The 14,822-nt window shown below is 41.6% G+C and overlaps 1 protein-coding gene and 1 non-coding gene across 2 annotated transcripts; both read right to left on the minus strand.

The window, feature by feature from the left end:
* Positions 1-7,334: 7,334 nt before the first annotated feature.
* On the minus strand, positions 7,335-7,407 carry TRNAR-CCU (transfer RNA arginine (anticodon CCU)). Its single transcript has one exon. It is a non-coding gene; the product is annotated as a tRNA-Arg (tRNA).
* A 411-nt stretch (positions 7,408-7,818) lies between these two features.
* Positions 7,819-14,591, minus strand: SAYSD1 (SAYSVFN motif domain containing 1). The gene is made up of 2 exons (XM_045866828.3): positions 14,290-14,591; positions 7,819-9,167 (listed from the first exon to the last, which is right to left on the minus strand). The coding sequence occupies exons 1-2, from the start codon at positions 14,494-14,496 to the stop codon at positions 8,823-8,825; spliced, it is 552 nt and encodes a 183-aa protein (XP_045722784.1). The 5' UTR covers positions 14,497-14,591; the 3' UTR covers positions 7,819-8,822.
* Between the last annotated feature and the right edge of the window lie 231 nt (positions 14,592-14,822).

Genomic DNA, 14,822 nt, shown 5'->3' on the forward strand with positions numbered 1-14,822 from the left:
ACAAATCCCAGGCTCATCTAGGGGAAGTGAGTTCTAAGCAGAAGGGATAGCTAGCGCAAAGACGTGAAAGCAGAAGCTGCTTTTGTGTGTTGGAGGCAGGGTCAGCAAACTATGGCTCACTGCTTGGTTGTATAAACAAAGTTTTATTGGCATTCCCATTTGTTCACATATTGTCCCCCATGGCTGCTTTTGCTCTTCAATAGCAAAGTCGAGTCACTGCGACAGAGACGGTATGTTCAACAAAACTATTTCCTGTCTGGCCCTTAATAGACAAAGGCCAAACCTTCTTTTTGCGAAACCCTTGTGTCTAATGAACATGAAGGAAGTGAAGATAACTGGGAGAGGCAAGCAGGGGCCAGATCACTTAGGGCCTGTTAGGATAAAACCAATAAACCACCAACCAACCCCCGTGTGAAAGACACGTCTCCCAGGGTTGGGAGTGCAGACATCATTTATCGCCAGCTTGCTCCAGTGTGCCTGTCTGAACTCTGCCTTGTTGCTGGTCTGCAGGTTCTCAGCCGTTTTTCCCCTGTGGCAGCAATGTGCACATCTGATAGGCTCCCATGGACATACCCCTGATAGGCCCAGGCGAGCAAGCAGGTGTGTAACACAGGGTCACCTTGCAGATGCATTAATAAAATGGCAAAATGAACATTCACAAATAATAATTTCCTAATATTCTAAATGTGTCACAAGGCACAATGAGAACCACTGCTACAGACTATGTTTTCTAGCATTATTTTTTTTTCATTCAAGCAAAATTGCAGACACAAAACATATTCAAAGACCTTGCTACTCAAAGTATGGTCTGAAGACCGTAGCTTCAGCATCACCTTGGAACTTATTTGAAATGCAGAATCTTAGGCCTTGGCCTAGACCTACAGAATCAGAATCTTCATTTCAACAAGATCCCCGGGAGATCTGAATAGTCACTAGGGTTTGGGACCACTATCCTGATTGGTCTCTAATTACTCTTTTCTAAGAGTTTGAAATATGGTTTTAAAAATTTCAAAGAGGTTAGCCTATTTATACTATTCATACTAGTGAACACTGGCTACAACTTAATGGTTAATAATAAAAGATTGGCTAAATAAATGGTACATTTATCTATACAGAAATATTAGTGGCTGGCAAAATAAATATTGTAGAAGGACGTGAGAATTTATTCATAGCTTATCATTAAGTGAAAAAATATCAATTATAAGCAGACTAAGACTAAAACAAATGTGTATATGCTAATTAAAGAACAGAATGTGGCTCTTATTAATCTAAACAATATAGTAATGATATAACTAATAAAATGAGGAAAGAAAAACAGATAGGAGGTGTAAAGCGGTGTAGTTATGTTGACTTCCTCATCTTTCATAGCAATAGGTAATAATATGTAATTTAAGGCTAATAAATCAAGTAATAAGTTATAATTATATTTAAAAATGTGAAGTCGATTAACCGATCAGTCAATAGGATTGAGTAGTGAGGAATGGAGAAACTTAGGGAAATACTAACTTCTTACATTCGTTTTTTACATGATATTAACAAATACTGCCTAAAAATCCAAAGGATTAAGTAATGAAAGTGAAAAAAAACTTTGGAACAGAAATCTAAGTTTTCCAAATTATCAAAAGAAACACACACACAAAGGGGAAAAAAACCAAAACAAAACAAGAAACAGAGACCAAGTGGTAAAACTACCAATATAAACAGAAAGCATAACATGTGAGGAGATAAGTAAGACTCAATAAATATAAATGAGCTAAACTCATCTATTAAAAGAAAAATATTCTCATAACGTATTACAGAGTAAAATTCAACTATTCTCTACATACAAGCAACACACCTGACAAAAATGACTCAGGCTGAAAACTACAGTATGTACAGAGGCATGCTTGGCAAACGCAAACAAAAAGCAAGCAGGGGTCCCAATCTTAATATCAGATAAGGATGAATTCAGGGCAAAAAGCAATAAGGAACACAAATATGCCTTTTTATAATGATGAAAGGAGACAATCTGTAATGAAAAATAGGCTTTTATATATTCCAAAACCTGAGAAATACTCAAAAAATACTATAATCTCATGAAAATTATTGATTAAAAATAGTAACAGAGTCTATCAGCACATTACAAGAACAGTACATTAAAATCAAGGGTCATTTATTCCAGGAATAAAAGGATGATTTAATATGAGTAAATATACAAACTGATTACCTTAATTGGCCAAAGAGAAAAATCACATAATCAATCTCCACTACGCTGAAAGAGATTTTGTGAAATGTAACATCCATTCTTAATTTAAGAAGAAAAACCTTTTAATAACATAAATACAGATGATAATTATCCATCCACTTACCACAGAGCCAGCAGCATGCTTAATGGGAAAATACTAAAACATGCTCATTAAGGTCAAGAACAAGACAAAGACATCATTGACTATCATTCTGATTTAACATTTTTCTGGATGTTCTAGCCAATGTTATTAGATAAAGAGAAAAAACAATGTTATTAGATAAAGAGAAAAAACAAGAGCTAGAAAAAGAGGAGTTAAATTTTACATTATTGGAAAAGAATAATTATCTATGTGGAAAGTCCAGGAAAATTGAGTGAAACACCATTATAATTAGTAAGAAAATTCAATAAAGGACAAGAGCTATTAACACATTAATATACCAAAATCAATAGCTTTCATATATATATATGTTATTGTTATATATATGTAACAACCAGTTGGAAGAAGTAATATAAGTAATATAAGAAGTAGTAATATAAGTCCTCAGAAAGCATCACTTTTTCCCCAGCACCCTAGTCTCCCTCCCAATTGTCACCTTTTTCCTAGGTGGTTTCTTGTGACTGAAAGGCTATCTCTTTGCCCCTGCCTGTTTTTCTGGGGAGTACCTGATGCTCCTTCAAACTCAGTACAATGGCACCTTCAGGAGGCCGGCCCTTTCTGACCCCTGATGCTCTGGCCCACATTTAGACATCACCATCATAGCGCTTACCACACTATCCTGTAACTATCTGATTATTGGCTGTCTCTCTCATTTGACTGTGAGCTCCTTGAGAAAGGAACCCTGTGTGCTTTCTCTCTGTGTGCGCAGAGCCTAGCACCAGGCCTGGCAAAGATTAGTTGCTCTATCAATCTCCACATTAGACACTACGTTAGGCTTCTGATTCTCTTCATAAGAAATAACCCAAACCTGAAGACAGGACAGCCTGACAGGTCAACGGATAAAGATGGGCAGATAGATAGGGAGAGATATGATATATTCATAGAAGTTAAAAAAGCAGGTGCTGGCTTGTAGATTATTATGTCTCATCTGGTCCCATTTATGGATTATAATTCTTTCACTGATGAAAGAATGAATTCAGTAAAAAGAATGTATTCAGTAAAATGCTGTTAAGTGATTAATGCACAAATGTATCTGTTTTGGAAATAAATGGTTACAGATTTTATTTGGTTCCTTTTCTAAAATATTTGTGATTTTTATTGTGTTGACTTGTAGGATATTCTGATTTAGTTTTTAATGATCATTATCATTAATATTATTGGTTTCCCCAAATTAAAACCTTTCACTTTAACATAAAAAACAGAATGTATAAATACACTTCATAATCCAATAATTTTGCCATACTGTTTATATTTGTTAAAAAAATCTTAAAAGGTAGCTGAATAAAAAAATATGTAAACATTTTCACCAACGGGAACAAAAAGGTTAGGTGCTCCATAAATGAATGAATGAATGGGTGGGTGGATGGACAGACAAATGAAGGACACAGAGAATGTACTTTCCACATGATAGCCCAGGTGTTCTCTTAAAAATGAAAGTTGGATCATGTCATTCTCTTACATAAAAATGTTAAGTGCATGTAAATAAAGCCCAAAACCTAAAAGAGAAAATAGAAAGCGAAGTGCAGAATAGTGTTTATAGCGTGCTATCATTTGTGGGCTGGGCAGAGCATAGCAGGACCCGGGGGAGGGAGACTCTACCCCTGCATATCTCCTGTGCCTCTTGAACTCTGAACTGTATGCATGTGAGTACAAAAATAAAATATTCTTTTCTATAGTTCCAACATGTTTTAAAATGTGCTTGTACTTCTTTTTGTAATAATTGTTTTTAAAGAAAACTTCAAAAATAATGCATCTTTAATTATCTTACAGTCTTTGGAGCTAATTCCTCAGTATTTTAAAGCCATGCATGTGGTTCTTTCCCTCTCTGTGTTCCAAATGAACAGTTCAGAAAATGGTAAACCTTGTGGCCCCTTTTTAAAATACACACCCATCTTTCTTCGCTTGGCTCTCATATGCGCTGTTTCCTTCCTATTTTAACATCTGTGATTTATATCAGTGGCTCTTGATCTTTGGTGAACTGGAGCTTGCCCCAGGGAAGCTGTTAAAAAGCAGATTCTCAGGGTGCTACTCCCATACATTCTTGGGCAGTGGGTCTAGAAGGGGCCCTGGAATCTGCATTTTAGCATCACTACAAGAGATTCCAAAGCAGATGGTCCATAGTCTATACTTTTCAAAATATTCATCTATGACTTGTTAAGAAAACAGTATTCTTCATTTAAAAGTGACAATCCTATGTAGTCTAGAATTTAGATTTGAAAGTGATCTCTCCTTCTGATGATTCCTTCCCTAACACACACACACACAAACACACACACATACTACTTAGATCTTTATAAACATCAGTATTATGTTACATGCCTCATAATGTGGTTCTCTGTGTATTTTGTCTTCTCCTCAGCTTTCTAAGAGATCCAAATCTTTATCTAACCCAATGCTCCAATGTTGCAAAATAAAAAAAGCACAGAGTTCAAATTTTACTTTCTTTGGCTTAGGGATCAAGTTTCTCTGCCAGCTGTGTACGTTTCTAGTATCCCCCTCTCCACCTCCCAACGAAGCTCTGATAGAGACAAGCACAGTGCTAACCCCTTCAAGCGCCATGCTGCCTGCTAAGTCCAGAGACGGGCTCTTGTTTTATTTTAAAATATCAGCATAAATCATTTCTGGTAGCTTTCTGTGCCTTTCCCAGGACCTCTGATGAGCCCTTTCCTCTATGAATCTTAAAGTGAAAGGAACTCCTAAAAAAGCAGCACAAGTGGTTCAGATAAGCATCCCAGTGGGTTTTCCACGTGACATGAATTATCAAGTGTGGGGTGAAGGGCCCAAGATGTATAGCAGCAGCTCTATGCTACCCCCTGGTGGCAAGACGCTCCATGTCATCCCAGCCCCAACAGGTATCCTGGCTCTCAGACTGACTTCTCAAGCTCATTTACTGGCTCTCCAGTAAGTTCCCCAAATATTTGCTGGTAAAAAGTTAACAGTGTGACTGGCAGGAAGCAAAACACGCAGTTAGAATTTTACTTTCTTCTGTCCAGCTGAGCATCATCGTTCTGCCAATTGTGTAACTTTTTTTTTTTTTTATTTTAGCACAGAGCTTATGAGCCTAATCTTAATGATCAGTCAAAAGGCAAATGTGGAAGACCTCCTAGACTCAAAGCACAATCCTAATAGCATAAGATATATATACCTAAACCATCACTGGTAAAACTCCAGAGCTTTTGAGAAAAGTCACTGCACCCACCAACTGGGACATTCACCCCTGTCCTGACCTGGAACCTCAGAACAGGTCAGGGCTAACTTGAAAGTGATTGTCCCAGATGTACAACTTGGATGATTCAGCCTGAAGGACAGAGAGGACTGAGAGCGAATAGAATAACAGTTCACCAGTCTGGAGGATGCTCTGTGTCCCCTGAGATTAGATAAGAAATAACATGGGGTGGCATTGGGGGTGGTTCAAGTTCTTTCAGTAAAAAATTTCCTAAAAAGTGCCTATATCTTGTACCTGGATTCTTCTCTAAGGGTCACCAGGAAAAAAAAAAAAAATTTTTGGTCAGGAATAAATGTGCCCAAGGTGAGGGGGGTGCATTTGGGGTCCCTTCCAGCCCTAGAAGTAGAGGTTCATTTAACAGTCTCTGTGAATAGATGAGATAGGATAATGTGAATAAAAGCAAAAACCAATTTTCTTGTAAGATTCGGACTGAAATTACCTTACCCGTGCACACAGCAATCATAGGGACTGAATGCATCTCTGGGATTTCAAGTTCCCTGGTGACAGAGGCAGCCTTTAATGGAAGCTGCGTGCTGAGCTAATGGTCGAGCCCTGAGTGGAAATTCTGAGATCAATAGGCCTTTCTAAATTCAGGAAATCAAGACTGCACCTAAAGCTTAATGGTCTGATAAGAACAGCAAATACATACTGTCCTTTCCTCTTCCCTGCCATGCATTTAATTGGTTCACACACCACTTTTCCTAGAAGTTAATGTTGTCATTACATGCAACCTTTGGCAAGAGGTGAGCAAGGAGAGGTAACAGATCCGGGCACAGAAAATCTCATGAAAGATGGGCTTACAGCAATCAAGCTCCACCTCATTATAAATAGCTACATTTTCAAAGAATGCTAGTGAGGTCCACTCCTAAGTTAGGTCTCTGCTATGCTTAAGCAAAGTCTCTACTTTGCTGAGATTGCTAATTGGATCAAATGTTCCCAATTCAGAGTTACAGGCACTTTGTTTTAGGTAAAAGTTTGAATTACACATTTTTAAAATGAAAATTCTTTCCTAGAACAATGCTTATTGAACTGGGCATTGTAGTTAGTCTTTGATCAGGGATATTTCTTCCTTGTATTGGGCTTTTATGAAATGTAAAAGCCCAAGTAAAATATCAGGGAAATGAAGAAAGCCTTAAGAAAATAAATCAGGAAACAATATCATGTATCTTAAATACAATCAAAACTTGCCTGTTTCATAGGGATTCTGCTGTTTCCCACACTTTCTAGAGGCCCAGTTAGACGGAAGTCATGGAAGAAAAGACTTTTTTTTTTTTTTTAAAGATTTTATTTATTTATTTGACAGAGAGAGACACGGCGAGAGAGGGAACACAAGCAGGGGGAGTGGGAGAGGGAGAAGCAGGCTTCCCGCCGAGCAGGGAGCCCGATGCGGGGCTCGATCCCAGGACCCTGGGATCATGACCTGAGCCGAAGGCAGACGCTTAATGACTGAGCCACCCAGGCGCCCCAAGAAAAGACTTCTTTATGAACTAAAGGGAACTTGTGCTCAAGAGATGACTCTGAGGAACAGCTAAACTCCCAATCAGGAAGGGGCTGGAGAGAGATGTTCAGCAGATGAGAAAAATGTTCAACAAGGGCTGAAACACATGGGTTAGTTAGCCACAAAGTGTGATTCCTGAGAATATCCCCTCGGTACTCCTCCTATAACTGAAACTTATCTCACTCTATTATTTTCTTAATTGTTTATTTAGTTTAAGTAATCTCAATGCCCAACATGGGGCTCGAACTCATGACCCCGAGATCAGGAGTCACATGCCCTTCCAACTGAGCCAGCAAGGCACCCCATCTCACTCTATTATTGATATTGCTTGTTTTACTTTGTCCACCACCCCACTCCCAGCTGGACTGTATGCTCAGAGCAAAGAGAATATGTCTGCTTTTTTCATTATCCTATCTCAAGTGCCTACCACAGTGCTGGCACTCAATAAATAAAAGTTAAATTTAAATTAAGCTAAGGTTTTGCTATAATAAGCAAATCAGGCAGGAATGAAAAAAGAATTCAGCAACAAGCATCCATTATTTAATAACACCTCATAAATATTAAAATGTCATAATATAAGACTAACTGAATTCGAAAGCTGAAAACCTATTGAGGAATCATTAATTTCTTAAAATCTTAAGTTTAGAAAAAAACCCATTGCTTTAAAACCAGACTCTTCTTACTCATCAGTATGATCCATGAAAAAGATATTAAATGGTTTGCTTTGCCCAGTTTTAATGAACCCAAACTCTAACTTTGTACTAGAAAAGGAAGGGCGACTGAAATCATGTCTGGTTACCACTGTTTACATAATTTCTCACCAGAGGCCATAGGCGACAGGACTGCTTACTCTAGAGCCCTCAGAATATAAGAAACACACGGAGCAGCCAATAAGTCTGGAGTTCAACTTCCACAGCTCTTATGTGAACACACTCGAGAATATTTTTCTTGCTGAATTTATCATGAATAACCACTTGCCAAATCTACCAATATTGACTTTGTGAAATCCCTCCCCACACCTGTGACTTAGGACTCTGTCTTCTCTTATCTTCCCTCATTGAGTGGGAGCAGAATAACTGAGGAGAGTGGAATTTGGTGATGGGCAATGGGGATGTTTCTGAAAAGTAGATGTTTTGAAGATATTTTATTTTTCAATACCTTTAATGACCGAAAAAAGCAAGATTTAAAGCAGGAAGGAAAAAACAAAAACCACAAAACAATGAAAAAACAAACATCAACAACAGCAAAAAACCCAAAAAACAAAAACCGAAACTTAAACTTTCCGGGAAGGGGGAATGCTATAAATATGAAATGACTTAAAGAGAACACTTAGTTAATACACAGTCCTGATGTATCTCACCATTCCTTCAAACAGCTGGGTATTTTAAAGTTATCTCCTCAGCGCCCTTCTAATGCTCTGAAAACCACCTTTCTCAAATAATGAGACAAACTGCTTTCTTTCCTGAGTATGTAAGTTTTATAAGTTGCATCAGATCCACAGTGAGTGTCTTTCAGGGGGTTTCACCAAAACCAAAGAAAAGTTCAGAGATAAAATTGCAGCAAAAGATCTGGGAAAGAATGTAGAACTTCACAGTCACAGAACTAACCTGCCAGCTGTCCTTAGTCTTGGGCACCTGAAATCAAACCCACAAGCCCACGTCCAAGGGCTAGGAGGACCACGTGGGATGCTGGATGCATAACAAAAGAGTTGGTCCTATCTCCCCTCCAGGGGTCTAAACTGTAACTCGCGTTCCAACTGCTCTGCAGTCAAGGTGCCCTGAATGGCCTCGCAGCCTGGGTTGAATACAGAGTAGGCACTCTTCTCTCCGTCTCTCCTCTCTTCGGGGCCTCGTGTCCCGACATACATCCAGTAGAACAAGGACAGGACAAAATAGGCCAGGCCAAATTCCAGTTCCACAAACAGTCCCAGCAGGACCAACCAGAGAAGAACCTTCAAGAAGGTGATGTTGGTCAGGAAAGACTGGTCCCGTGGCGATGGCAGAGGAATGGCTGTGTTCCGTGGTGGCTGTGACGTGCTGCTCCCAGGCTGAGCCGCTTCCTAGGACACACAAACAAACAAAAGTAAGAATAAAAGGCACTGGGGCTCAGAGGATCAAACCAATCTGGAGAGACAGCTCTCATTGCTCTGAGAAGGCTTCTGGCTCATTGATTTCTATTTTCTTGCCCTGCTCTCTAAAACAATCATCTCCAAAGAGCTCACATGCCCTGCTCGGACTGAATCAAAACTGGTCTGCACTTAGTGAGATGTGACCTGATAAAAACCTTACAGCATTCAGATGGATTCCCATTCGCGGGAGTCACTTCCTCAGATTAGTCTGCTGCTAACAAGAGCTAATTTGTGCCCCATACAGAAACTCCCGTTATTGATAATGCAACAACCACACCTAATGCTTCATACACAGAATCAATATGTTTATTGATTTGATTAGATGAGCTACAGTTTTGTGAGTGACATAATTCTAAAATGAGGACAATACCAGAAACAAGAAACAAAACTCCCTTCCACTTATTAAAAACAAATCATCAGGGATGCCTGGGTGGCTCAGTCGGTTAAGCATCTGCTCAGGTCATGATCCCAGGGTCCTGGGATCGAGCCCCGTATTGGGCTCCTTGCTCAGAGGGGAGCCTACTTCTCCCTCTGCCTGCCACTCCCCCTGCTTGTGCTCTCTCTTCCTCTGACAAATAAATAAATAAACTCTTTAAAAAAATAAAAATAAAAACAAATCCTCAGTATAGCCATAACCTTTCCATCCCAGGACCATCCTACACACCCCCGGGGCCCAGGCAGTGTCTCTAACGGGACTCCCTCCCTCCTATCTCTTTCCTCTGCAAACCATCCTATGTAAAGCTTCTAAGTGAATTTCCTAAAACACCCACCAACCTCCTGTTCACAAACCTTCAACAAATTTTACTGCCTGCAAGTTAAAATTTAAACTCTTTGGGCTGGAATCCAAGCAAGGCTTTCCATTTATTCAACAGAAAGAAATGCCAGTACACGGGTCCCTGTGTTGGGTGCTAATGGGAGACACAGATATTTAGGTAGCTTTAGGGAGGCATGATCTCTAGTCTGACATTTTCCCAACTTTTTTGGTTATGGCCCATAATAAGAAATACATTTTGTACTGGGACCCAGCGTATATACATACAAAAAATAGAAAAAGCTTCACAAACCAACAAATATTCTTCACCACATACAAAATTCTCATTTTCTATTCCATTTTTAAAAATTTATCTTTAACAGAGGACTAGATCCTCTAAATTGATTTCACCACCCACTAACGGGTCATGATTTGTAGTCTGAAAAACAATGGTCTAAAAAATTCCCTGTACAACACAATCCACAATCCATTGCTCTATCAATGAACCTCTACTCCAGTTCAACAGGTCTTAACACCCAAAGACATTGCCCACCTGTAGCCTGGGACAGGCATGACTGGTGAACTATGTATGCTTGACCTCTTTGGCCATTAAGGAAGGGTGCCCCCTCTGTCTCCCAGAGGACTAATTGCCCATCTTTTTCACTGAGCACCAAACTACTTGCCAGTTAAGTGTTTTTCTTTTAATACAGGTCACATGTGTCCCTAGATTGTTACCAGGAGGCCAACGGACTACCATTTATTATCTTTTGATGTCTCCAGAGCCAAACACCGCACCCCACACATAGGTTCTCAATGCAGAGCATTACTTTTGGTTCATTTCTTCAATTATATCCCCCATTCTCCCTGCGATTATTTAAGAAGGGACCACAAACATTATTTGGTCTTGATAAAAAACATAGGTCATCCGATTTACGTTGCTTCAGATATTCTATTTTGTTAGAACCTTTTTTAGTGTCAGTGTTGTAATTATTACCTTTTCAGTTAAATTGGAAAAGCCCTTACCATGCTATCAGCAACACACCCCCTCCTGACACACACACACACATTTGTTAAGTAAATAAATGTCCCTTTCGGATTTGACCAGTGTGCACAATAGGGAAATTACTGAAAGTCTCAGCAGGGAACTAATATAATCTGATTTATATTTAAGACTACTCTGGCTGCCAGGTAGAGAATGGACTACAAGAGTAGAAGCAGGGAAATTATGAGTAGCTCATGCAGGAGGCCCAGTAAGAGAGGAGGACTGGGCGTAATGGGGGTGGTGACATACAAGTCAGAGAGAAATGATGGACTGAGGGATACGGAATACATTTTGAATGTGTACAACTTGCAATTCACAGTAGACTGAATTTATTATTGAGGGAGTATAAAAAAGAATAATGCTTATGGCCACCACTTACTGAGTGCCTTCAAGATGTCTGATCTCCTGTAATCCAGGAGACCGGCACTATTAATCCCAACTTACTGATACGGAAACACTGAGATGTTAATTAAGTAACTCCCCGAACGTCACACAGCGAGAGACAGGCAGAGATGAGGTTGGTGTCACCAGGATCCTAGGATGGTCTCCCTCCACAGCCCTTTGTACTTTATTAGGGGCCTTTATGGGAGATGGTAAGGGGAAGGGTTAGAGATCTGGAAGGAGATGGGGAGGGGGGCAAACCAAGTGGCAAAGGGAATAAACAAGAGGAGAGAGAAATTCCTTTACCTTATTTGGCATTTGCTTTAGTATCAGTGTGGCTTCTGTTATAAAAGCTGTGTATGGTAGTGTTTGTGGTCATCACAGAGGCATAGTTTAGGGAAAGTACTTCCAGTTCTCAAATACCAAGCTCCTTCCCCCCTCAGGGCCTTTGCACCTATGGTTCTTTTTGAGAGGAATGCCCCCTTCCCCTCACATCACCTGGCTGGCTCACTCTCTTCTACAAACCTCAGCAAAAATGTTACCATATGTGCCCTTCGCCTTGTCCCAGGTTTCTCCAAGAGTGGCTCCTAATTATGAAATGCCATCTCCTCAGTGAGGTCCTCCCTGCCCACCTCATTTACAGTAACACTCTGCACCTGTCTCCCCCAATTCACTAGTACAGTATCCTGTTTCTTTCCCCCTTTCATGGCATTCGTTATTCCTCTCTTCTGTTTCTTGTCTGTTGCCCCGTACGCAAATGCAAGTTCTGTGAGAACAGGGCTTCATCTGCTCTTATCACCCTGTTTCCCCAGATTCAGGATAGGAGCTGGAACAGAGTAGGCACATGATATAATTTTGCTGAATAAATGAATGATGGTGAGGGAAAGGAAGAAATTAAAAGATGATTCCTAGGTTTGAGAGAGTGATGCAAAGGCTATGCTTCACCAGGTGACTTCAAAGAAGGAGAGCATTTGAGCAGTGGGTCAACCTGAGCCAAGGGTTGGGGTGAGGAGTCATAGGATGTGTGGGCACCTTGGGGCTAGATGGTGCACTGGGGGCTTGTGTGGGATATGCCTGGGGAGGGAGACAGGGGGTTTTTGCAGGACTGAAAAAGTCACAAGCATTCTGGTCTTCATTTGGCAGAAGCTTGTCACAGAAAGAAATATTTTATCTTGGGGACTGTTTTCCTCAAGCTAAATTGGAGAGTGGGGGAAGGAGGATATGGATGCTTCCTTATCAATGACAACCAAGAAGCAATTACAAACAGAAGGCTAAAGAAATTTCTGACAAGCCACCATGTGTCAGCAAAATTATTAAGAGAGATGGATTGTAAATTGGGAGGAAAAGACAATTTAATGAGAATTTTCACACCAGAGCAAAGCCAGGAATGATAACAGAGTCAATGAAAATGAGCTTAAGATAGAGTACCTTATGAAAAACAGAGTAATTAATAAGAACCAACTGTGGGTCCAGCATTTCCTGTCATCCTTTTGTCAGGATATCAGCTTTTGGGCTTTTAATAATGGAAACTTTCTCCAAGTTCAGGTTCTCTAGGTTCAATTCAATGATCTCATATTCCTTTAGAAATGAGACATACAGGCAAATACTCATTGTGTGGGTTAGACTTTGATTTTTAACTGCAGAGAGGAAAAAGGGTAAGGGAAGTAGATTCTAAAATCTTAAGCAATTGTGCTCAGTGAGTTCTAATCAACAATAAAAGTTATTCCGAGACAAAATGCATGCAAGGAAATGGATTGTTTGAACCCTGCTGCACTCGCTTTCTGTAAGTCTGATAGAGCCCTGCGTGTCACGGAGAATAATATCCAATCAAAACTGAGTAACAATGAGTTCTCCTTGGTTTAAAAAATTGCCTAAAACCAGAAGTCATGCAGTAATAAACTAAGAGAAATAATTTTAAGAGGAGTAAGGTACACTTCTGCTCCAATACATTTTCATTTTCAAAAGGAATTTTTGGCTCTTATTACATTTTTGAGATACAAAAGACTTTGTCACACATTGTCTCAAGGCACCGAATTTCCCTTGATGTTGTGTCCTGTATTCCAACATAGATCATCTAATCTCACACCTGCAAGGCACCTTGCCACTCTACTCCTGAGTGAAAACTAAATGAAAATACAAGATGTGAATCAAGTTCATCTGCAAAATAAGAGAATACCAAGAATTAAAGGGGGGAAAGTCTGTAATACTCATCTAAATAATGTTTTCACCTGAACATTCACTATTGAACTTGAGTAAGTTTCCCTAGTTCAAGAGCGGTGCACAAGAATGGCCACCGCTGGCAGTTAGAGCGACCACACTTTTGCAAGTTTTGTTCAAATGCCATTTCTAAAGCACAGGCTATTCGGGCTATTGGCTGCATGTGACCCAGGTGGGAAATCAAAGGAAGCCTTAATTACTGCCGCTTTTTAGCAGTATCCAGTTAGACCTTTCACCCTCCATTAGCGGAGGGTTGAGGCTGAAAGCGGTTGTGGAGACGTTTCCCGAAGCCAGAAGGCATCACAGTAACTCAAGGGCAGCGGTGCTTTCTTCCAGGGCCCTAGACCCTCGCTTCCCAACTGGAATCGGGAGCTGCGTGGGTCGCGGGCTGAAAAGAAAATGTCAAAGCCCCGGATCAGTGCTGACACGAGTGGCCGGGGACGCCCGGCCCAGCCCCTGAGCGGCGGGTAGGCGCCAGCAGCCCAGCTCGGCCAGCGGAGGCGGGAACCAGAGGACGGGGCGGGTCCCGCTCCTCGACGGGGGCGTGGCCTGTAGGCCACCACGCGGTGGGCGGGCGGTGGGCGTGGCCTCGGCCACAGTTTCCGGGGAGGCCACGACAGCGTCCCCGAAGCCAGGTCCCGGGGGCGAGGCCTCCCTCTCACCTGAGCGAGGCTGGGCTGGGCCCGGGTACTCGCGGGCCTCGGTTTCCACACCTGGAACCGTTTTAGCCAGCCTGGTGCTGCCTTTGGAGTCGCAGCTGCTTGCGCCTTCTCTCCTGAGGTTTGTGCACTCGGGCTCGAAGTGTTAGGTCCGGCAGCCGGCCCGGCCCGTTTCCTGGCCGCCCGGAACTCGGCTAACCGCTGTTCCATGACGCGCGCCTCGCTTCCCTCCCGCCGGGAGCGCGCACCCGCCCGCCGGGCCCTGCCCTCCGCTGTAGCCGGTGCTCGGCCGCACTGCGCCTGCGTAGCGACGGCTCTGTGCCGCGCCTGCGTGCTGGCGGCCGGGCCGGCGAGCGCGGGGACTGTGACGTTCGTTGGGCGGAGTATCCAGCCAATAGTCCCTTGTAAGTGCGCGAGGCCGTAGTGTCAGGCCGTAGTGACACTTTAGTGTCACCGAAAAGTGGCGAAATGGTTAAGAGTTGAAAGCATAGGAGCATCTGGCTGGCCCAGTCGGTAGAACATAAGGACTCTTGATT

Source organism: Mirounga angustirostris, unplaced genomic scaffold (genome assembly GCF_029215605.1).
Source record: "Mirounga angustirostris isolate CCGP_5_RB_7025 unplaced genomic scaffold, mMirAng1.0.hap1 SCAF_8, whole genome shotgun sequence".
Classification (NCBI taxonomy): Eukaryota; Metazoa; Chordata; class Mammalia; order Carnivora; family Phocidae; genus Mirounga; species Mirounga angustirostris.